Source organism: Mustela nigripes, chromosome 3 (genome assembly GCF_022355385.1).
Source record: "Mustela nigripes isolate SB6536 chromosome 3, MUSNIG.SB6536, whole genome shotgun sequence".
NCBI lineage: Eukaryota > Metazoa > Chordata > Mammalia > Carnivora > Mustelidae > Mustela > Mustela nigripes.
Window position 1 is genome coordinate 55815638 of NC_081559.1, and position 25915 is coordinate 55841552.

Sequence of the window (25915 nt, forward strand, 5' to 3'; positions counted from 1 at the left end):
TTCTTGATCCACATTTGATATCTTTATTTAGATTAGAACTTGAGACCTACATAAAGCCTACTTGTGATTTAATTTTTTGCTTTTGTTAATCATAAGGTTATAAGGTGGTATGTTCTCAAGTCAACAAAAGTCTTTCATTATTCTCTTAAGCACAGAGATAAGTATGGAATCTTGGGTTTAAGTATACTCAGTTAGAATTTCATCTTGGCTGTCCAAGTGATTCATATATAGGTACATATATTTCATAGTGCTGTCATTAATATTAGTAGAGATAAATCTTTTTTTATAAATTATAATACTGAGACACCTTATAATATTGAGTACCTAAGCACTGAACATAAAATATCTTAATTGAGTTGAATTTTTCTTTTTTTTTTTTTTAAACCTAAGAGAAAAATTGAAGTTCCTGGAGGGTAAATATTTGCCTAAATTCAAATACTAAATACAGAGAAGAGCTGGTCAGATTTCAATGCTTTTGTTCCTTTTACTTCATAATAACGATTCTGCAAGCCTCCAGAAAATTGCTTTGAGGACTATATGGTGATATTTTGGGTCTACTAGGTGGAAAAAAATAATCCAGGGGCGCCTGGTTGGCTCAGAGGGTTAAAGCCTCTGCCTTCGGCTCAGGTCATGATCTCAGGGTCCTGGGATTGAGCCCCACATTAGGCTCTCTGCTCAGCAGGTAGCTTGCTTCCTCCTCTCTCTCTGCCTGCCTCTGTGTCTACTTGTGATCTCTGTCAAATAAATAAATAAATAAATAAAATCTTAAAAAAAAAAAAAAATCCAGAGGATGAGAAGCACATGCTACTATTTTATCCCAGATCTAGTGCTGACTTTATTTATTTTTTTTTTTTAAAGATTTTATTTATTTATTTGACAGACAGAGATCACAAGTAGGCAAGGAAGGCAGGTGGCAGAGAGAGAGAGGAGGAAGCAGGCTCCCCACTGAACAGGGAGCCCGATGCAGGGCTCGATCCCAGGACCCTGGGATCATGACCTGAGCCAAAGGCAGAGGCTTAACCCACTGAGCCACCCGGGCACCCCTAGTGCTGACTTTAAAATAGGCATTGTTGGGGCGCCTGGGTGGCTCAGTGGGTTAAGCCGCTGCCTTCGGCTCAGGTCATGATCTCAGAGTCCTGGGATCGAGTCCCACATCGGGCTCTCTGCTGAGCAGAGAGCCTGCTTCCCTCTCTCTCTCTGCCTGCCTCTCCATCTACTTGTGATTTCTCTCTGTCAAATAAATAAATAAAATCTTAAAAAAAAAAAAATAAAATAAAATAGGCATTGTATAACTGACTGTGTGAGTAAACCTATGCTAGGGTTGATTCACTTTGTTAGCAACAAGAGATAAGGCAAATGGTATTATGAGACTCGCCTCAGACAAATGTCTTGATGGATATCTAATATCAGTTCATTTGTATTAATGTTGCTGGGAACTTGGGACCCCAGTGCTTTTTTGATGAGCAGCAAAAACTATGTAGGCTTAGGGTGCAGCCACTTCAAGAGCTTAGGATCACAAAGCTGAACTTAGTGCAGATGGGATTTGATGGGTCTCTAGCCATCAGGAAATAGGATAAGCCATAAAAAAAATAGTATTTCACTTAAAAGGAAATATAAACTATTTTTACATATATATGTAATATGTGGTATATAATATTTGAATAAATGTAGTAATGAGACTATGTATTTTTAAATCAATCTTACAGTGTCTTTAGCAGTTACAATCAACAAACCAAGGAAAGAATTCAAATTTCCAATTAACCATATTAAATTACAGTAAAGGACTACACCATACAGTTTGGTGTATGGTGTATGGTGTTTGGTGTTTTATATCTTCTAAAAAGTGAGCATTTGTTTTGTGCCAGGCATTGTGGTAGACATTTTACATTCATGATCTCATTTAATTGTTAGCTAATGCAGTTCTTTTCTTTACCATGATGGAAACAGAGACACAGAGGCTAAGTAACTAATCTAAGGTTACAAAAATCTTAAGCAGCAGAGACCATATTAAATTCTCAGCTCCCTGACCATAGACTAAGTTCTGGCTCCTCCTTCCATATCAACTCTCCCTAATTCCACTGCCCTAACCAATACTGGGAGGAACCTTGGAGATCATCAAATCCAGCCCAACACATTTATTTAGCAGGTATTTATATAATAACATAATTTACTTTGCTTCATACTCAGAAAAAAGTACTTGCTGTTAAAAATTTTAAACAAATTGTAGTTTCCCCATTTGCCTTTCTCCTTTAATGGTTATGTGAAGATGTGGAGATGACAGAGTAGTTCACACACTCCCACCTTAAATGAAGTTGAATATCTTGTCATGTAATGCTTTATCTATGAAAATTTAAATATCACTTCATTTAACTATACTTAATCTTGAAAACTACAAAGGGGAGAGATACTGTAGACATAAGATAGAATACTGGATATGCTGAAATAGTGCTTTCTTGTTTTTCTGCAGTAGTAATTTTTTTAAGTGCTCAGAAGCAATGGGGACAAACCCAATTCTATATAACTTGAGTTTGACTTTTTACTCATATTTTGTGTTTCATAACAACAAGCTTTTCTTACTAAAATATGAGCATTTAAGCAATAACCTTCATTTACTGGTACACTACTTTAAAAAGTTTGAAAGCTATTCAAGATGGCCACTTAAACTCAAACTCTATCAGGATATTAAAAATACTTAGATTTACTTTTGGTAAATTAGAGATTTGGTAATCTCTAAAAATTTAGAAGTAGAAGACTTTGTTAAAAAATGAGGTGAATTTTAGGGACACCTGGGTGGCTCAGTCAGTTAAGCATCTGACCTCTGCTCAGGTCAGGATTCCAGGGTCCTGGGTCCTGCATTGGGCTCCCTGCTCATCAGGGAGCCTGCTTCTCTCTCTCCTTCTGCTTGCACATGCTCTTTCTTTCTCTCCCTCTCTCTCAAATAAATAAAATCTTTAAAAAGATGAGATGTATTTTAACTAATGCAAGAGGACAACTTTATAAGATACATAACATTAATGTGAAATACTGTTATTTCTGAAATAAAATGTACATATATACATATACCAATAGAGCCCCAACATAACACTTGTGTTTTAAAAATCAGTCCCAACTCATAAACGTACCTGTTGTTTCATAATCTTTATTTGTTCTTTTTGCTTTCTCTTCTCCTCAGCAGCCATTATTGCTATGGTGAAAAACCAAAGCACAGATATCATCAGCAAAGGAATCAAGAGAAGAAACTTCTTATGAATTTCCCAATACTTAACTCTTCATGTTTATGTTTTCATTTAAATCACCCACCTTGTTGTTTTTTAGCTTCTTTGGCAACCCGAGCCTGTTCCTGCTTTTGAAGTTTTCTCAAAAGCTTTATTTGCGCTGCTTGTCTGGCTATTTCTGAAACACACAAATTTCAAGGAATATTATTAACAACTTAACATAACTGCTAACCAATAACTGTGTGAAACTGATATCATTATGAAGGACAAAATTTTTGAGAAAATTGCCTAAGATTAGATACCAACTGGGAGAATGATGTGGCAGAAAATTTCATATCCATTTCCCCTAGAAACTGCCAAATTATTTCAACAGATATGATCCCATATACAGAACTACACAAAAATAATACTTCTTTTAATCCTCTTTATAAAGGCCAATCTAAGTATATTTTTTCACATTTCATGTAATCCTCACTTTGCACGAAAATAGCTGCTAATATGCAAAAATAGTGATCTAGCTTCAGTCTTAAAAATAACAGAATATATAAAAAGGAAATAGAATTCAAAATAGAATATAAGGCCTCTAAAATTCAGTATCTCAATCAGCTATATAAATGGTAACATTTCTGAATCCAGTGACATTTTCATTTATAAAGGAGAGGGTCTAAATCTCCTAAATAAAAAGAGTATAGAATGTCAGTGAGTTTCGAAGACAACCGAGTCCTCATAAGTTTTAATGACAAACGTATGAAACTGGGATAGACTGACATAATTAAAATGGCTCCAACTGTTCATTCTCCCTCTCTCTATGTCATTTGCAATGTGACTTTGCAGTTCCTCTCATCAAAAGATAAAATATATTTTCTTGTCCCTTGATGCTGAATTCAGTCATGTGATCTTCCTTGGCTAACAGGATGTTAGCAATTGTGATGCACACAGAAGTCTGAAAATATACTTGTACTCTATTTTTACTCTTGCGCCTTGCCCTTTACTAAAAGAACATGTTTGGGTTAGACTGCTGAAGGTTGGGACACGTGGAGTCAGTTGACTTCCCATATGTGAACAAACCCAGCCAAGATCAGCAGAGCTGCCTAATTTCCCTCCAGCTGCTTCCATCTGTGCAACAATTAATGCCTGTGTTGTGTACATCACTGAAGTTTTGTGGTTGACTGTTTCCCAGAATTACTCTAGCAGTAGGTAACTGATAGAGAAAGCATGTAATCTTACGCTTTCTTTTGCTGGCAAACTTGGTCAGAATACTTTTAACTATAAAAGTGGGGTATCACAGTAGGACTCATAAAATACCAACTTACATTAGACATTATTTTAAACTTTTTAGCAGATGAGTTTTGAAAAATCTATATATTATATTCAATAATGAATATGACTGGCTGGCTTACTGAATTACTTGAGATTTACTAATAATTTCTGCCATTTATTCAACTTCTGTATTAAAACTTCATAACAATCTTATGAGATAGGCAACATTGTGCCCAGTTTACAGATGAAATAACTATGGCTCACAAAGATTAAATAGCAAAGCCAAGATATAAACCTTCTGACTTCACAGTCTATATGCTACTAGTCCCAAAAACTTTTAAGAAAAGTTGAATGACTTGAGATTTTTAGGTAAGAACCTAACCCTACGTCCTTGTAACAGCTGAGGTGACCTTGGTTACTATGGTTGATTTTCTACCAACAAGTCTTTAAAAAAGAAGATGGGATGTAAAGGGTCTAATTTTATCTAGTAAACTGGAATTATTAATGGAAGATGAAATGGAAGATAATGCTAAAATATATCTCTATTATTATTATCTATATCTCTATATTATCTCTACAATTGTTATCTATATATCTACAATTATTTTCAATACTAGGTTATAAGCATCATCAAAAATTTCTGAGCTATATAAAAAGGATCTTCTGTTCACTAAATATCCTGGAAAATAAAAAAAAATTATAAAAAAGTTTGCAGATTCAGCAAACTCCAATAATGATACACCTGACGGATACTGTTCTCACCTGTGATAGTACTATATGACTATTTTTCTAACATTTAAGAACTGAAAGCTTTCAACTCTACTGTAAAGATCTAAGTCTGCCTTAAAATATAAAGATGTATCAAGTGATTTTAAAAAAATGTGTCCTAGAAAGTGTGGCATAGGTATGATCTTTTATTTCAAGCTAAAACTGATAGCCTCAAATAGAAGTCTGGCTTATAATAAACAAATGTTATATTTAAGTATGTATTTATCTAAGAATATATTTGCCAGCTCCAAGCCCCACACAAGTAAACAATAATTTTTATTTTTAAGCCCTTAGGACAGAAAACCATTTAAAAGTTCAACCCTTATCTTTTTACTTTAGCAAGGAGGATAAAATTCTTATTCATCATTAAAAATTCACATAACTTAAACTTTATATTATGAGTAGTTGAAAATTTTTTTAAAAGTTAAATGCTATGGAGGAAGGAAAATGAGTTAGAAGACCTAGAAAATTCACTTACGTGCTGAGAAATAAACTTCTCCTAATAGCTTCTCATTTACTTAGTTTATGGTTGCTGAATACATTATCTATTTTAACTAACTTTTGAGATATCAATTTGGAAAATATCTTTTGTGGATTAAGAATTACCTATTTAAATTTCAAAGATGAAAGTTTATTTTTGAAATAGGTTACACAAACAATTAGGGGTATTTTAGATATACCACATATCTTTGATACTAAGATGCATTTATTTTTTTTTCTCTTTACATTCTTTTTTTTTAAATTTTTTATTTTTTATAAACATATATTTTTATCCCCAGGGGTACAGGTCTGTGAATCACCAGGTTTACACACTTCACAGCACTCACCAAAGCCCATACCCTCCCCAATGTCCATAATCCCACCCCGTTCTCCCAAACCCCCTCCCCCCGGCAACCCTCAGTTTGTTTTGTGAGATTAAGAGTCACTTATGGTTTGTCTCCCTCCCAATTCCACTAAGATGCATTTTTAAAATATAGTCTAAAATCAGAATGTGTCTGACAATTGGCAGCACTTTTCTTTCTTCGTGGTACATCTTAAAATAATTAATTGTGCATTGAAATGACTATAAGCATCTCAGATTCTATGATACATGAAATGGAGAGGTACTATCTGATATCTTAGAAAATTTAAGGTATTAATGGCCTTGGCAAGTTTATTTATTCGGTTAAAAATCTTTTGCATACTGAAACCCTCTCATTCTTATTTTTCTTCTCTTGAGAAATTAGAGAGCTCTCATTTCATAATGCTTGGATGTACAAAGTTTGCATTTATTTTACTGTTCCAAACTTTTCTTCAAATTAAGTCCAGTTTTACAGTCTAGTTGAGGCCTAGTAGGATAGTAATATATAACAGAAACTTCTAGAATCCCCTCAGATAACCCCCTCTAACTGCTAATGTAGAAGCCTTTTATTTTTTTATTTTTTTATTTTTTTAAAGATTTTATTTATTTATTTGACAGAGAGAGATCACAAGTAGACAGAGAGGCAGGCATAGAGAGAGAGAGGGAAGCAGGCTCCCCGCTGAACAGAGAGCCCAATGCGGGACTCGATCCCAGGACCCTGAGATCATGACCTGAGCCGAAGACAGTGGCTTAACCCACTGAGCCACCCAGGCACCCTGTAGAAGCCTTTTAGAAGTAAAAGTGGTGATAAAGTGATTCATTCCTTCCTTCCCAAGAAAAAACCTGAATATTTTACCATCCATGCTTCTAAGTATTAATAATAATTATTTATTACTGTTAAATATTTAACTTTTATATACATGTTGAGAAAAAAACATGTACATAGTCAGGTCAAAGGTAAAGAACTTGCAAAATGCATGACACAATGCATGACACAACAAGGGAGAGGGATGTAACAGAATACAAACCAATTTGAAATCTAGAAGGAGAAAAAACATTAGGGTATAAGTTAAATAATTAGCTTCCATATGGTTAAAATAAAATTTAGTTAATTTTGCAAATATAAAGGTGCCATTTAATTTTTTAATTTTTTTTTAATTTTTTAAAAAGATTTTATTTATTTATTTGACAGAGAGAGAAGCAACGAGAGAGGGAACACAAGCAGGGGCAGTGGGAGGAGAAGCAGGCTTCCTGCTAAGTAGGGAGCCCAATGCGAGACTCGATCCCGGCACCCTGAGATCATGACCTGAGCCGAAGACAGGTGCTTGATGACTGGGCCACCTAGGTACCCCATAAAGATGCCATTGTAGATACTAAATATTAATAGTATCTGTATTAGATATGCAATATATGCACGAAGAACCCATGCTTTGGGTATCAGTTAATTTTAATCTTTTTTTTTTTTCTTCAGGCAAACAATGCATACTCATCACTATTATACACTCTCCAGAAGAGTCAGTGGATTATTGGCAATACAAATTTTAAAAACTCATCATTTATGGCTATATCTGTTAATAACTTTTTTACAGCCTTCACTAGTAACTATTCAGGGGAGAGGGAAATTTTTTTTTTTTTAAGATTTTTATTTATTTATTTGATAGGCAGAGATTACAAGTAGGCAGAGAGGCAGGCAGAGAGAGAGGAGGAAGCAGACTCCCTGCTGAGCGGAGAGCCCGATGTGGGGCTCGATCCCCGGGCCCCGGGATCATGACCCGAGCCAAAGGCAGAGGCCTTAACCCACTGAGCCACCCAGGCACCCTAGGGGAGATGGAAATCTTAACAGAATTCAAATAAATTAACATAAAAATTTCACAAATGGGGTGCCTGGCTGGCCCAGGTAGAAAAGATGCAACTCTTGACCTTGGGGTCATGAGTTTGAGCCCCATGCTGGTTGTAGAGATCATTTAAATTTATAAATAAATAAAGTAAAAAGAAAATTTCACTAACATACTAAGGCAGAGAAAAACTTATATGACAATAAGTGATATGCTGGGCAGTTAATTTATATGCTATTAGTGGAAGTAGGAATTAGTGCAACTTTTTTGGAGACAATATTTGCCTGCTATCTACAAAAACTGAAAATGCACATACCCTTTGATTCAAAGACTCTAACTCTACAATTTTATACATAGATAGCCATACTCATAGAAGGATATGAATAAAATATGTAACATCTGTTTACTGGAGGACTGTTTGTGATAGCAAAGAATGGGGAAACAGCACAAAGAGTCATTAAAAATGACTGAATGTAGAGCCGTAAACGTTGCATCACTCAGTAGTCAGCTGTTAAATGCATAAGGTTGATTTTTAAGTGCAGATACATTAGGACATTCAAGATAAATTAAGTGGAAGAAAACAGGCTGAATAGGATGTACAATATAAATCCATTTATTTTAGAAATGAAAAAGGATATATGTAATTCAACATATTACACATGTGTATAAACATTTATTTTGTATCATATGTGTATATGCATGTGTGTACACATTTCTGGATTTACAAAAAACTGTTAATATTGATGCCACTCATGAGAGTGTTTTATTTTAAAGTGAGTGAGAATGAGTATTTTATTGTAAAGCATTCTGTTCTATGAGTTTTTGTTGTGGGTGTCTGTTTTACAATAAAAACAAAGCAGCAACAAAGAAGTCAACATTATGATGGTATTTACAATAAAGGGAAATAAGTCAAGCGTTTCCTCTAGGAAAAAGGGAGTTAAAATCCCATTAGTCTTTTAAGTCAATTTTTATTATTAAACCTTTATTTCATATATATACACTTGTGACCATAAGAGACCAACACATGTACTGATGTATATTCAGATAGCCTTAAGAGGCCTCACGTTTGTAACTAGTAACTCATAACAGAACTATTTTATTTTAGTCAGCTTTCTCTGTATCTGGCATAGCATGGGAACTTCATGTTGATAATTTATGTGTAGTTTTGAGTTACAATATATTTGAGGTTATTATAATCACTTTGTGCTTGATAAGTAACACTTTGTAGTGATCTTAAAATAAAAATTTTTTGATTTGAATCTATTAGTTGGCCATTTTGAAAATACATGTGATGTATCCAGACTACAGAAGAACCCAAACTAAAAAGACTGGGGTTACTTACCAGTAATTGGAGTTCTCTGACTGAAAATTTACTCCACAGTTCCACATATTTTGGAGTTATTCCCTTGTACCACCTCAAGGAATCGGGAGCTGTTAAAATGAGAATTTCCAGAATGTTGGCACAGCCTTAAGGCATGTGCCAAGTGCTGGTTGATTCCCTTTCTGTGCAAGCCTTAAAAGCTTATCCCCCACCTCTGTAGTTCTAAACACACAGGGTATGATGTGTTTATGAGTATGGCTCTCGAAAGGAGCTGACCTAATCAAAGAACTCCAGTTACCAGTGGGATTCCTTATTTTCTCATTTTTATTCTAACAGAAATATCTACTTTTTAGAAAGTTAGAGCAGTATCAATCATTCATAAGTCAAAAACATGAGATACATAGACTTTTTTAGTGTGATTCTTACAGTGTTGTATATATTATATTTCTTACCTTGAGCTTGCAATTTTCTTAGCAATTTGGCATCTGTGTTATCTAGAAACTCAGCACTTCCCACATTTGGAGGTCGACCCTTCCGACGTCTCATCCTAGATTCCTCTCTTGCTCGCTGTCTATCTGGATTTGGTGGTCTTCCTCTACGGCCTTCCATTGCCCTGATACGGGGAATGACATCCTCTTCTTTCAAAAGACACCACTGCATTCCCTTTTAATTAACATTTTATAGAAACAATATATTAAAAATGAAATAAACATAAGTGATAAACATTTCAGAAAATTCTAGGTCAATCTCCGATATTCTTACTTTAATGACTTCAACTTTAAATACAGAGAGATTTATATCTATAAACATATATATATATATCTATAAACACAGAGATATCTCAATCACCATTTCTGAACTATAATGACCATGAAGTTGACAGATATTTGAAAATATTAGTTTTGTGATGACACCCATATAGATTGTTTTCATGTGTTATCAGTTCAACCAATCATGAAGCTATCCAAGTAACAGAAGGAAGTTTCTTTTTATAGAAATAGTATAGCTAATAAATCAAGGAGGAATGTAAAAGTTAGAATATCAACATTGTGCAATACCTGATGAATTCATCGATCTACGACTTGAACGGGAATGGCTGGCAATCACCAGAAACAGAGACAAATAGACATCAGCCTCCTGATGGAGGTTACTCCACCACCTATAAATTAATATTGCCCCCCCCAAATAAATCAAGTCTAGGTTTGATCAAGTCTGGGCCTATTTACTATAACTTTACAGGAAAAATAGGATAAGAAGTGTATGTTAAACCACACAGCAAAATCCAGTCTGTGAGAAATTCTACAAATTACCCAGTTTCTTCAAAAGTAAATTTTAAGAAGTTAAAAAAAAAAAACACTATAAGATTAAAGGAGTCTTAATAGATGTATCAAATATATTTTATCTAGAAATTGATTCAAATAAACTTCAGATAATTATCATAATTAAGGAACTGAAACTGTGAACAATGCCTAACATTTGATGATATCCAGCAATTATCATTTAAAAGTGTGATAATGGTACTCTTGTAGTAAACAAGAGTCCTTATCTTCTAGAGATACACATTGAAAAATTTACAGACGACATAAGATGTTTAGATTTGTTTCAGCAAATTATGGAAAAGTAGAAGTAGTTGGAAGCATAAAACAATTGGGCATATGATAATTTCTAAAGATGATGATGGGATACATGGCATATATTATATATTTCAGATTTCTTATTGTAAATCCCCCAAAAGGAACACATACAACAGCATAACACTAGTGCATTATAGGAATAATCCTGGTTGGTGCATAGATATAATCCACGTCTGGTTTTTATTATCCTCCATATGTCTGTCAAAACAAATACACTGTTATATAACCTTACCTATTGTCTTTAGTAATATGTTCAGATATAAGAAAAGCATTCTTTTAAAATAATCCTTCTAAAATAATTGCTTTATTATTTCTGACTTCTTTTTTTAAGAGATAATTCCTTCAGTGTGAAGGTTAAGGATTTTTAAAATACGCTTTTTTCTCAAAAGAATCTTATACTAGGAATTTAGCTCGAACCACTGACTGTAGGCAAGTCTGCAACCAAAAACAATAGAAAGTCCTTGAGTTACATTTTATGCCATGATTCCTAATCTGGGGCCAAAAGACTATGAAGATCTCATTCAATAGGTAGTAAAAATACAAATACTACTTGCTACCATAATGGATGATAGTTACTTCCCACATTCCAAGCACTGTGTTTGTTCCAGGCATTTTCAATACATTATATACTTTAATCTTCTCAACAGTTCTAACCAGTAAGGTGAGTTTTATTATTCCTACATGAATTTAGACCCAGTAAGATTAAATAATTTCCTGGGGGTAGAGCGGCAACAAGGTATTTCAAAACTGTATTTCAAAACTGGGACTAACTGTACAACTTGTGCTCTTAACCGCTACATGTACTTAATTGATGTTATCAAGATGTTTTTATACTTGGTAATTGACTGATCACACTATTTCAGCCATGAAAGCATGGCCAAGATTATGTCACAGCAGGACTGTGTCAAAAAACTAGTGCATATAGCCCATATTTTTGTTTAAAACATCTATATAATTTTTCTCAGTAATTCTCCTGTGAAAATAATTTTAAGTTAATTCTGAAGAAAGTAACATTTTTTCCTGAGATTTCAAACGAAGTCAATAGGAACAATGTTTCTAATAACTGCATTTTTATACCACAAACTACTAAGAAGGAAGCCATCAAAACAATTTTATGTTCACCAGTATGGGAAGCTTTTGATTAGTTTAGGTTTTCATTTTTTTCTATTATGCTCTTAGGCACCATCGCAGCATGCATCACATAAATTGAAAAATATAAAATTGACATTCGTGACACTTGGAGTAGAAGAGAGAGACTAATAAAAGAGTCTGTAGAGGAATCTGCATTCAGTTTTTAAAGTATCTTATTAATAATAAAGTCAACTGTAGCCAAGATTTAAAGGGTTTTATCAATTTATCTTTTTTATCCAGTTACAATTTTTACATAGTTATGTTTATTTGGCTAGGTAAATATACGAGTCAAAAGAGGAATAGATTATGTTGGTGCCCAAAATTTACTAGACAAATATAGTGACATTATCATTTACATTTTTGTTCTTGGCACTTATAAAGTAAATACTTGCCAAGGGACCTGCATATATTGTGCTACATATATAGTCTTCTGACCCCTGGATTTTAGAAAATGAGAAATGGAACTGTTAGGAAAATCTGAAGCTTGAATTACTGCTTTAATTCACTGAGAACTCAAAATAATTGTGAAGGGGGAAAAAAGGAGTTTTCTCAGTAAGATTTTCCTCAGAAAAAGCAAGTACAATTTATATCACCCGATTTATAGGCTATAAGCTTTTTTGTCAATCAGAAATTATGCAACAAAAGACAATTAGCTTATTATTTTTTCTTAATTTCGAAGACTAAGAGTGTAAACAGTTCCCTGAAAATAATCTTTCTTAACAAAGATTTGAAAGATGTAGACAAAAAGAAAATAGATTATCAACATGATGGACATGGTGACAGATCAGGTCTACTTTATCATTATAACTCTGTTTTCAAGAGTTAATAATTTCAATCTTTAGCAATAACACCTTCATTTCTATATATACTACAGAGATAAGAAAAAAGATTTATGTTTTATTTCAGAAGACTGAACAAAATAATTAAGATGAGTAAGTAAGTACACCATACAATATGCAGTGCAATGCATTATAAAAGTGCCATGTAAGACTGTCATGTATTATAAAAAGTTTCCATTACTTAAACATTTGTTGAAAAACCTACTTTGTACAAGGCACAGCAGTGTCTAAAGGTAAATGAAAATCTTTTTCCCAAAAGGACCAACATTTTTAACTCAGGATCTCACGCTACTCCCATGCAAGGACCACATGCTGAGTAGTAAAACATTTGAAAAAGTTTAGAGGTAGGGACAAAAAGTTGTCTGAATTGTCCACCTATAAAATAATGATGGTCTGAATTAGAGCTTAGGAATTAGAGCTGGAAAGGAATGTGACTATATTGGTCCTTAGGAGGGAGAAGTACCTGGATGTAAAAGAGAAAAGTCTGAATGGAGGCCAGAAAGGTGATTAAAGTAGTGAGGTTTTCTTTCCAACCAAAGTGAAGACACAGGATGGAAAAATACTGAGAAAACCTACAGATAAAATTTCTTTCTCTTAGTTATTTTATACCTTAAACACTAAATACAACTTAAAAAACCATTTATCTCAAATGAATAAGTTTAAAATATTTTCTATATTCAGAAATTCAAAAATGATATGAACTCTAATTTAAATATGACTTTGTATTTCCGTATTTCTATTTTTTTAAGGATTTTACTTATTTATTTGACACACAGAGAGAGAGAGAGAGAGAGCAAGCACAAGCAGGGGGAGTGGGAGGAAGGGGAGAAGTAGGCTCCTTTGTAAGCAAGGAGCCCAGTGTGGGGCTCCATCCCAGGACCCTGGGATCATGACCTGCGCTGAAGGCAGACGCTTAACCAACTGAGAAACCCAGGTGCCTCCCAACATTTCTGTTACTCTTCATAAAAGATACTCTAAAGTACAGTGGACATCTCATGAGCAACTGGTCTGTTTTCACTTTATCTTATAGACACTGAATTGTCTACCCAGGATCCTATACTCTCCTGACAGCTAAGTCCATCTCTGGTTTGCCAGCAACATGCTCAGGTTTTAATGAAATGCATTCTCAAATCTCATTCTTGCTTCAATTGGATATCATAACTTGTCTTTATTTTCCTTTTGTTGATTCCATTTTGTTTGATTTTATATACTTACATGCTAATTTATTTGGGGGGTAAAGAGTATATAAGAAATAAACCAGTCCACCAAAAGTCAATTCACTGAGTAATCTATTTGTCAAGTTACTGAGTTTTTGTTTTTGTTTTTTAAGCTGAGTATCACCAACACTTTGCTGCAGTAATTTCAGCATGGATTTGCAGTCCTGGGCCATTAAGTGTCCAATTCCCATGTTAACACATGAGATGTCCAATACTTTTCCAATGCTCAATGTTATATAAGTGAATGGAGCAACTTTAATATTTTTCTGGAATATGCCCTGTTTCTCTATCCCAGTCCTTGCCTCTGGTAGTATAATAGCTGAGGTGACTATTTTAAATCTGCATTAAGGTATTTGGTCTGACAATTTTAATTTGTTTGTTTTTTTTTTTTAATCGTTTGGTGAATTGATCATTTACCCGACTGATTTCTGGGTAATTTTCAGTAAATGTAACCACAGCTCAAGTAAACAAAGCAGATTTTTCTCATTACCTTTTCTTTGTATGTATACTTTCTGAATCCTTTACTTCCTAAAAATTAGTTAATTAAAAAGCTTTTTAAATGTCCTACATAAAAGGGAACTGATCTTAAAGACATCCTTTGATTTCTATCCTTCACATTACATTAGGAAATTAAGGCCTAGAAAAGGAGGCCTCAGTTTTTCAAAGTAACATAGGATGCTGAATTACCCTGTCAGGAGTCTAAAAAAATCTTAGGGCACAAGCAAATTGAGGGCATCAAATATTTTTGACAGAACTTCCCATTTTAAGAAAAATGCTAATGTTAATATCACGAGAAAAATCAAAATTTTGTTGAATTTTCTTACACCTATTTCATAATTTAGCATTATGTCTACTTTTAGCTACTTTACAGTGCCAGAGATAGGTAGTGGGAGCTTCACATACCACAAACTTTACAGCATTAGGGATTCTTAATCTACTGTAATCATATAGTTTATTAATATGATTTACTGAATAACATTTCAAAGATGTGAAAGAGTAAGATTATCTATGCTGGGGAGATGGGTGTTACCTACTAAAAACCATTGAGAAAGATGTCGTTTGATACAGTTATTCCATAATACTGGCCATGCTTTCCAATTACTCACAGTAGGTTACCCTCTAAGAGCCATGATCTTCAAATACCTCTTAAGCTCTACACTTGGGATTCATACAGTTGGCCTCCTAGTATAGAGGTCCTTGCCTAGCCGTCAAAAATCCTACCTGGTAAATTAGTGACATAAATTTTCAGTATTTTAGATTTCTGGTACTGTTCTCAGTGTCCACATATGCCCACAGCTATGTTGCATTAGGTGTGACAGTTAACAGCAGAGTTGAATTAGAACCCTGGTTGTTGACTCCCAATCTTTTGTTCTTTACTTATATGAAATAATTAGCAGCATTACAATCTTGCCAGAGACTGTGTGTTGTCTGCTTTATTGTGAAGCCTCCCTATACTCCTTACTAACAAAATCCTGATTTTTGCTGGACAGCGTTGTGCTCAGCGCTTTTATCTTCTCAAAGCCAGTGACCATAACTTCTATGTCTTTTGTACTCTTCAGTTTCTCTACAAACACTAGTTTTGTTTCGTTTCTTCAAAGACAGGATTTCATTTCTGTAGTTTTTGAAATGTGTTCATAGTTTTCTTTATGGAAAATGCCTTTAGGGAAAATTTATCTGGAAGAAAAATGCCTGACACATTAAGTATTTGCCACAAATATTTATTGATTAAATGACTAAGAAAAAAGGCTCTTTACAGTAAGAACCTTAAATATTTTTCTTTTCTCCTGCCCTTACACCATTAAAGAGAAAAAAAATCTTTTAAAAAAATATATATCTCGAATAGAAAAGGCAGCATTTCCTAAGTCACTTTTAACTTGTTCCTTCTTTGCTTCTTTCCTTTTCTTTGTTTTTCTATCCTGAATACAGTAAACATTCATCAATCTATGCTAATGAACTTACTGGTTGCAAAAATAAACTTAATTATTACATTTATGCTTAAATGTTTTCTACAATTCACAAAAAATACTTTCAAAGTAGACAATCATATGTTTCAAAATAATCTGTGTCATTAATAATTTGTCTTGAAGCCTTCATATATTCCTAATAAAAGTGTGGAAAACTTTTTACCTAAATACCTTATTTAGGTAAATAAAAATAATCTTATTTTATATTTACCAAAATATGTTGAGCTCATCCTAACTATCTATTATCCTTGACACCCAAAACCAAAATAAAATGAAAACGATACATATTTGCTTCAGCAAGTTCTTTATAATGTGATAAAGCAGAAGTCGGTAAGAAATCTATTTACCTGGTCCTCTTTTCAAAGGCGTTTCACTGGCTAAAATAGTTAACAGAATTTCATCACAAGGTAGCCAGCCAGTTAAAGCATGGCCTTATAAGAAGGTTCATTTTGTTCCATGAAGCCTATTATCCCTAAAATCATTGTTTTCACAGAAGCCTGCAGGAAGTGATTGGCATATAAGTATCAGAAGACACTGACAAATAGCTGAGTCTACAAATCTCTTTCCACAATTTGTAGCCTGAGATAAGTAACACTGATAATGAATAGATTAAGGGTCCCCCCCATCCCCATTTCTTGTGTCAACTCTATTTACTTTAAGCAAGGGCTTTTCTTTCTTACTTTGTGAAAGCAATCATTAGATTATTGTACTTTAATGATGAACTTAAATTTCAATAAACATAAGCACTCATACTTACTGTATTATGCGCACATTTTCAGATGTTTGCAATATTTTTCAGATGTTTGCTCTTAGCAAATATAGTATGCATATATATATATATATATATATATATATATATATATTCTATCTTAAGCTCAGAAATACCTTGAGTGCAAAATAACTTAAAATAACCATGGTTCTCCACAGCAGACTAGAATTATCTTCTAGTAGAAATTATCATTTCTTAAATTTTATTTGTAAAATACAGAGCTTTGCAATACCACTGCTGAAATTTTTGAAATACCTTGAACTAAATCAGAACTTACAGAATACTGGTTATTTTTGATAACTTTACAAGAAAAGAGAAAAATATGACAAAAAAAAATTTTCCGGGGGCACCTGGGTGGCTCAGTTGTTAAGTGCCTGCCTTCAGCTCAGGCTGTGATCCCAAGGTCCCAGGATCCAGCCCTGCATTGGGTTCCCCGATCAGCGGGAAGCCTACTTTCCCCTCTCCCATTCTCCCTGCTTGTGTTCCCTCTCTCGCTGTCTCTCTCTCCATCAAATAAATAACATCTTAAAAAGAAAAAAGAAAATTAAAAAAAAAAGAAAAAATATTTTTCAATGCAAATGGTTTATTAGTAAAGTGACTAAGAATCATAACAAATCTGCAAATATAGCATTTTACTTGCTATCAAACACCCAAAACAGGTAAAAGAAGCTTGGAAAACTGTAGCAGTAATATTCAAAATCATTATGTAAAACCTCCATGCATTTGGAAAACTGAATGCTTAGCTTATTAGGAAGGGCAGAAGAATATATTTTTTATATAAAATTGTTTTTCACATTGTATGTAATACAAGCAAATTTTAGAAAATGTAAAACTTACAAGAAGTAGAAAGAAAAAAAATGATCTACTATACCACCAACCATTACATCTATCATTTTAAAGTTCTGACACATTTCCTCCAAATCCTTCAATATACAGTTTTGTTTTTCATTATCTGCACAGTCATCATTCCCTTTCCACAACTTGTATAAAGGCAGACATATTGTAAAAACACACAGATCACTTCTGCATAGTACCAGTGGCTTAGCCAAACTATATTTCACATCTTCCACAAAATTTAGGGTAATCAAATTATCACACATCATAGTTACTCTAACAAAAATATATAATCTTTGTTCATTTTCATAGAAAATTATCACAAAATTATATACATTTCTAATGAACTATATGCTGATACATATTCATCATACAATATACGGAAATGTATATGGTTCTACAATTATACATACTATATACATTTCTCACTAATTAACTGAACTTTTTTTGGATTACCTACCTTTAATTGTTGTTCTCTCAAAGTATCCTGAAACAAATCCAACTTGCTAATTTTTTTAACTGCTCTCAAAATTGCTAATATTTTCCCTTAGCAGTCTGCCGAAATGCTGGCAGCTTAACATATTCTGAATTTAGTAATTCATCATATTTCCTTGATGAACTGATCTCTCAACAAAGTAATACACATTTGGAAAACACTGATTATGTTTAATAAAAAGTGAATGGATGTCAAAGAACATTTTAGTCTGCCTAATGAGGCTTTATAGATTAAGTCTAATTATCACTGATACAAAACTAAAAATCCTTTATATATTGAACAGCAATTAGCTTTCCTCTCAGAACAAAAATCTATTCAACTTTAAAACATAAGGATATCTTTGGCATAAATAAAACAAGTCAGGATTTATACCATGAGTCAAAGATTAAAAAATGTCAGAATTTTAAATAAAATTATTATCTTCTAACTTTTCTGTTACAAAACTGATCCAGTATATATGGAAGTGGGTATAATAACAAATTCTGAGGATCTATTTGACAACAGATTTAGTGTACGTTTAAAATTTTTTTTATAAATAAATCATTAAAAAATTTTTTTTCAAAGATTGTATTTATTTGAGAGCAAAAGAGACAGAGACTGAGAGCAAAAGAACGTCAATGGGGAAAGAGGCAGATGGAGAGGGAGAAACCAACTCCTTGTTGAGCAGGGAGCCTGATGTGGACTCAATCCCAGGACCCTGGGATCATGACCTGAGCTGAAGGCAGACGCTTAACCGACTGAGCTACCCAGGTGCCTTAAAAAATTTTTTTAAGTTTAAAAAATAAACAGAGAAAAATCCTAGAAAATATTTCAATAAAGAAGCTGAGCCTCCGAGAAATATATTTTAGCATTTTAGAATTACCAGGAAAGAAACTAGTAGAACTGGACATAACTTGTTCCTTAAAAAGTCATGAATAATAATGAAAATGGGTTATATGGTGAAGATAAAAGAACACTGTTAGAAACCCAAGTTCTAGGGCGCCTGGGTGGCTCAGTGGGTTGGGCCACTGCCTTCGGCTTGGGTCATGATCTCAGGGTCCTGGGATCGAGCCCCGCATCAGGCTCTTTGCTCGGCGGGGAGCCTGCTTCCTCCTCTTTCTCTGCCTGCCTCTCTGCCTGCTTGTGATCTCTCCCTGTAAAATAAATAAATAAAATCTTAAAAAAAAAAAAAAGAAACCCAAGTTCTAGTTATGTCTCTGCCTGGTTAAGATTGTGTGATCTTGGAAAATTCCCTTAATGTTTGAGGTCTCAAAAAAAAAACCTCCTGCAGAATTAGGAAGGCCTTTTTTTATTTCTCTAACTATAAAATTAGAGGGTAAGATAAGATGGAAGAACCTGCCAATTCAAACTAGAAAATATTTATTACAGAAAACATTTCTTTCTATGCATTATAATAGGCCAAAAGAAAGAAAGATCCAATCAAGAGAGAAAATATCAACTTCAGTTGGCTGAGCAATTTAATCTTTTGAAGTATGTTCAAGCATATGATCTCATTTTAACTTTACCATAATCCTATGAGGCAGAAGTAAAATTATTATAGTCTTTACTTTGCAGATTAGGAAACTGAAGGAAAAGGAGGCATTATTTTGATGTTTGAATTCACAAAGTCTATTTCATAGATTAACAACAATCTAGGTCTCCTCACTCCTTAACTAGGTCCTCTTTCAATGGAGCTGATAACGTTAAAGGGAATAATAAGCTATGCAGCTGAATCCAAGTAAGAAACAAAAGCAAAATCCTACAGGAAACACGCAGGAAATGAAATGTCTCTGGTGGGTTCTTTGTGCTGATTGGTCAGGTTGTATACTTAACCCATGGGCAAAAAGGGAGTTGTGGTGATATTTTCAGAAATCCATACAATTAACTCAAAAATTCAATTTCTGTAAAAAGCAGAAATTTCACTCACCTAATATTAAGGAAACTTCCCTCACTTCAAATTACCACACTGTGACAATGGATCATGTAGCATGGGCATAATCAGATGGACAAGATCCTTCCATAAAACTAAGGCATATTTATTCCCCTTTGGACTGACTTCTAACAACATATTTTCACTATTCAAATTAATTTACCTTTAAATTAGTTTACCTTTCAGGGAACTAATGTTTTTCTATATTTCACGGGAACATGCAGATACTTTTATACCTGTATAAACTGTAAAATTGTTGACAAAATAAATAAACAGGAAAATATTGACTTAAAAAACTTGAAAAAGACATCTATTATGTCAAAGCTCCTTGTTACTGGAATATAGTATATTGAGGCCTTGGTGAGTGTTAACCACAAAGTTATATGTATAGCTATACGAATCAACTAACAAAAGGCAATGCTTCAGAGTGTAGTGAAATTTACTTCATTTAGGTTATGGTACTACTTTTTGGTTTAAAGACTATACTTTTTAAAAAGTGGATACCTGCGGTCCATCTCTGGCTTCATAGAAGTCACCCACTCTTATTTTTGCACTGAAGCTGAAATTGTCCCTTGAGATATCCATTATTCCATTTCTGCTGAGATACTGAAAAAATCACATATTTTTCCACTTCAGGTTTTAATAATTACAACCCAGCTTTGATGTAGAGCTTTCTTCAGGATACTAATGTTTTGTATATTCTATCAAGGGGCTATGGATTTAGAGAAGATCAATTGTTAAGTACATTTAGTCCCATACAAGAGAATATTTTGTATCAAGGAACTTTATCTGAGAAAGGAGAGCACCTTTTTTCCATAAACATGCTTAATAGGCACCAAATGTATATTATTTGGTGAAAAGTATGTACCTTTATTACTTCAGGGTATTGCCTAAGTTTCTTTCCACATGGAGCATAATATGCTACTTCTCCTTGAAGGCGCCCTCCAAAGTTTCTTATTCTTGTCTCTCTTTGCCAGCTACACATAACAGAAATAAGGGTTATAACATATTTAGTTTTAAGAAAGCTTTAAAAAAGTTAAGAATACATGCTTTTTAGACAACATAAAAAATACAAATAAAACAAATACAAATCCCTAATCATACAGCTCAGATACATTTATCATTAAAGTTATTTAGATTTTTAGTTACATGATTCCACTAAAAATTAATCAGTCTCAAGTTACAAATATTAAACTCCATTACATTTCTTAGAAATCATTCACTGGTATTCCTTTGGGTATTCGGACAAATTCAGTAACATGTATCTATGTGTAATGATTTTTTACATCTGAGAAGCTTTAGGTGAAAAGAGTGCCATAAACCTGGCTCTCTGCTCCTTGAGGATCATCTACTTCGAGTGTAAAACTTCTCAGTTCCAATTAGTCCATTTTAGCCACACTCTGCTCAAGTGCCCCAGTTTTGCCCACTGTGACTTTTACTGTCCTTTAGTTCTATCTTTGCAAAAACCTCTCATACTCTTAACTGTGTCTCTGCCCTCCCCTCTGCCACATGATTTTCTCTTGCTTTCCCCCCCCCCCCAGTTGCACTGGCTGCCTGATCCCATCTAAACGCTGCAGTGAGCCTTAATTTCGGTTTTCCGACATATCAACTTCTTTGCCCTTCACTCTAGCTCTTCTGCTCTAATAAATACTATGCAGTATATTCAATTCTTTTATGAATTAGCAGAGAGTGAGATACAGTGAGAAATCAAACATACATAAATATGTGGTAGCAAAGCAAAAAGAGAAGTCTTATTTTGCATACCCATATTCCAAAGGGATACGCAGTTCACGCTCATCTGTTACTCTTCTTCTTTTGGAAGTGCCTTCAAGAAAATTCATCCAGTTAACATAAAAGATTAGTTTATATAGAAGACAAGTTTTTGATAGTGTTGAAACTTTTCTTTAAATAACACATCTCAATAACTTGAATTACTTAAGGTATTTCTGCAACTCGTAGGCTACTTTTAGATGATGTGCAACAAAACATACTGTACAGAGGATTTTTTTTTTCTCTCTTCTTTGGGCTGCATGACAGAATAACTGGTCTTTCTAAAGAAAATGCAGTGGAAGGTAAAAATACATAGCTTTCCTCTCAATTTGTATTTAAAGAAATAGCTAAAGAAGAAGGAGGAAAATTGTAGATAGAGGTTTCAGAAAACCAGGTACGGTTGTTTTCTTTGAGAATATGAGTTTTAAGATGCTGAAAAATTTCAACAGCTGGCTCACACACTTAAAAATAATATAACTTCTATGTTCATATAAATCCATAGTCAAAACTACTACTAGATCTTTCAACCGAAAGTACAAAAGAATAGGATTATGATCGTACGCAAAATTCTTCATAGACAACAGCCAAGTTTCACAAATGCAAATATGTGCTTCTTAAATTAGTAGAATATCATACTGGTCTGTGGCAAATGAAAGCAAAACTAGACATTTCTAAGAAAGCGTGAAATAAGTAAGGCAACATGATATTGTCCTATATAACTCTATATTTTCTTAGCTATTGAAACAGAAACAAAAAGTCCTTTTGGAATATTAATGTAAAAACTTTTAATAAAGACCTCTAAAAGTTTATAAAAGGTCAAATAGAAAAAAAAGATGTGGCATGTTAATGAAATAATAATGCTACTCGCTAACTCAAACGACCTTTGGGCTATGTGTTGGGCAGATATGCAACTGTATCTTAAGTAACAAGGGAACTCACTTTAATCAAGTACAAAAAGCTCAACTGTTAGTCAAATTCTAAATTCTAGAGACATAAACTTAACACAAAAGCCGGAAAATATTCGAAATCAAGAGCTGTCTGTCACCAACCAGGTTCTTAAACTGAAAGCACAGAATAAAAATGGTAATGGGTCATATCCTTGGAAAATACATGCTGACCTTTCTTAGCCAACCTTGAATCTAGCTGTAACACTTGATTTCAATGAGGTTATCCCCAGAACACTGTATAAATAAGAATTCTTGCTATGGTCTGACTTCTACTTTACAATAATAAAAATAAAGTGTAGGTACCAGAGTGTGGACTTGAAGTAAGTGTGGAAGAAGGTGTGCCAAGAAAAGCAGGTGACTGGGACTCAGAACATAAGGCAGCAGGAGCAGAGCCTGGGGCTTTTGCTATGTGGAGGTTACGAGGTGTTGAGTGAGCTGTGAGACTGATGGAAGGGCTTTTGACAGAGGAAGTTGTTTTATTCAGTTTCATTGAAGTTTTCTCTCCTTCAGTATCACTATCTGATTCATCTTGGTCTTTATCATCATCATCATCTTCTTCTGATCCTTCTGTATCTGATTCTGAATTACTATCTGATTCTGGGAAGTAAAAGAAGCATTTGTATATTATAACTAGATAATCACCAACATTTGCAGTTTGTATCTAAATGGAATAGTTTAGGAATCAGCATCTGTGATTGAACTCAACTGAGCGACTCTCCTGAAGAGTTCATGTAAAAATTACTATCTAACAAGCTACTTGAGTACAGTGTATGCAGACTAGAAATTCTCAGAATCCTTTGTTAAAAGTATCGGTTTTACTCAACACTTTAATCCTAAACCAGTTCTTCTCACATGACACTATTCACATGACGAGTTCTGCTTAGTGGTTTCAAAATCATTTTTAATTTAATAGAGAAACTAAGGTATAGAGGGAATAGAATTGATTCTTTAAATTAATAGATTCCTATAGCTTCCTAAGAAGCTATTAGTATACTTCTAGTATACTAGGTTCAGTATAAGGAAGAAAAGTCTGGAACTACCATCATTTTTTTCATGTGGGCTTTGAGGTAAAAGAAAACCATTTCCTGAGAGATTCTTGGCTTTTCTGGCTTGTATTTTATTTAAGTGCAAGACCTCATCAGGCTTCTTAGGCTTCACAAAAGACCAGGTTGCAGAAATGATTATGTGGGATCATTTAATGTTTTAGCAATTTAAGTTTGGTCTAGGAATGTAGTCCTATAAATGCATCTCTTCCTATAGATGGGCATTATTTATTCCTGGATTAAACTCGATAAACACAGGTCTGATACTTGCAATGTATTTTAAAGGTTCTCAGAATAACAATTTTTGTGGAATCACGTTTTGTGTAGTACCATCTGCCTATGTTGAAATTTGTTATAAAAATTGCCTTTGAAAGTTATTAATAATGATATTCAAACTTGATCATGCAAAGTTGTATTTATGGGAATCCCAAGAAAAATATTATTAGGAAAATTTGTTCTTATCCCCCTGAGCAAGTAGGTTGTTTCTACGTTAGACACTTTAAATTGTATAACTGACTGTATTTTCCTATTCATATTGACAGCTAGAAAATTTACCACTGGACTTGTAGCTGACCATAACAAATCCAAATATTTTTATAATATGTATTTCACCTTTGTATATAAAATTTAAGTTATCTTATATTTTATGCATTCAATCTTCTGTAGAACAATGAGGAGAGTTAATGGGAAGAAAAACAGAAAGAAATTTTAAAAAAAACAAGCAAAACAAGAAAGCAAATCAAAATAAAATCAAGGAGCTCTCTACTTGTTATTAAATAAATTCTGTGTTCCTAATGGATAATTCATAGCGATTTAGGATTTTGGTGCTTTCTAAATGACTGACTACAAATTTACATCCTTCATTCAAAATATCTACTGACACATTTAAATAAGTAGCAGAAGAGATGAAAAAGAAAGGACAAATGAATGGTCATGAATTAAATGAAAATTAAGCAAATTTGTGAAGTTCATTATTAATTTATGCATCATCTATATTCATTTAAAGTTTTTATTTGTTTAATGTTAAATGAGTAGCAAAGCTGAGAATTTAACTCAGGATTTCCAATTTCAATCACTCCAATATTTTACCAGCTCACTATGGACAGGCTCATAGCTATGTGAAACTCAGGGAATGACAATGACTACAGGTCTGTGAACTAAGAACCTCCTTTAACTGTTTTGGTCCACATAGCATTTAGATAAATACTTCAAATTTTAAAATAGAAAATAACCTGATTGGCTGTCATCAGATTCATCATCTTCATCATCTTCCTCATCTTCTTCCTCGTCATCTTCTTCTTCATCCTCGTTTGAATCTTCAGAATCTTTACTACTGGGAATGTCTGAATCTGTTCCCCTAAACTGTTCCACTAGAGATTTTGCAGGGTGAGGGTGAAGCTGTGTTTTTACTGTGTTTACATTATTGCTAACCACTTTTTCCTTCCCTTGAGGATGCACTATGGGAGAGGCGGAGGGTATCACAGTTGTCTGATTGCCAGCGGTCCTTCTCCCGGTTGTGCTCAAATTTACAGGTGAGGAAAAAGGAGAGCTACTTGCAGTAGCAATGTTTTCATTAATCTTACTCTGCATTTTAGTTTTGGTAGTAAGTGCTAGAGGAGCTTCTTGAATGACACTTTGAATAACTCCATTTGGTTGGTGATTACCTAAAAGTGCATTTGTCAAGAATGGATTAGGGTGGTTGTTTTCTACTGTTTGTTTTGGATGTGCTGGTGAACTAGAGGTTGCTTTTGTATTTGACAAAGCTGCAATAACCTTCTTCAAGCTCTTGGATGACTCTTGTTTCTTTAACTGCACTGGGAATGTCTGTTTATATTGTTCCTGTTGAAACATAAGTTAAAAAACAAAACAACAATGTGCCATAAAAACAAAGATTATTTTTATTTGCATTCTATATCTGACAACAGCTGCTCATATACAAATTTAAATCATAATATGCACGTGCTTAGAATTAGTGGCAGTAATGACTAGTTGGTTGCTGAATCTTGGCTAGACATATGTTTAAAATTCAATTGGCTTTTCTCCCCTCAAAACATAGGTTTCTTGAGTGATCTCTCTCATTATTATTGCTCCCACTGTCTCAATAACCTAAATTTGAAACTCG

At 33.7% G+C, this 25915-nt stretch overlaps 1 protein-coding gene across 19 annotated transcripts in view; it reads right to left on the reverse strand.

Annotated features, from left to right (window-relative positions):
- The window catches only part of BAZ2B (bromodomain adjacent to zinc finger domain 2B), a 313348-nt gene that overhangs the window by 78973 nt on the left and 208460 nt on the right, over positions 1 to 25915 (reverse strand). For 13 of the 19 annotated variants that reach the window (XM_059394021.1, XM_059394020.1, XM_059394019.1 and 10 more), the window contains 8 exons: positions 25026 to 25632; positions 23054 to 23347; positions 21798 to 21858; positions 20902 to 21010; positions 20538 to 20639; positions 9693 to 9903; positions 3301 to 3393; positions 3123 to 3184 (listed from right to left, as the gene is read on the reverse strand). In XM_059394021.1, coding sequence (XP_059250004.1) covers positions 3123 to 3184; positions 3301 to 3393; positions 9693 to 9903; positions 20538 to 20639; positions 20902 to 21010; positions 21798 to 21858; positions 23054 to 23347; positions 25026 to 25632 — 1539 coding nt within the window. The remainder of the gene's footprint in view (positions 1 to 3122; positions 3185 to 3300; positions 3394 to 9692; positions 9904 to 20537; positions 20640 to 20901; positions 21011 to 21797; positions 21859 to 23053; positions 23348 to 25025; positions 25633 to 25915) is intronic. The other 6 variants (XM_059394023.1, XM_059394017.1, XM_059394022.1 and 3 more) reach the window with 2 other exon arrangements.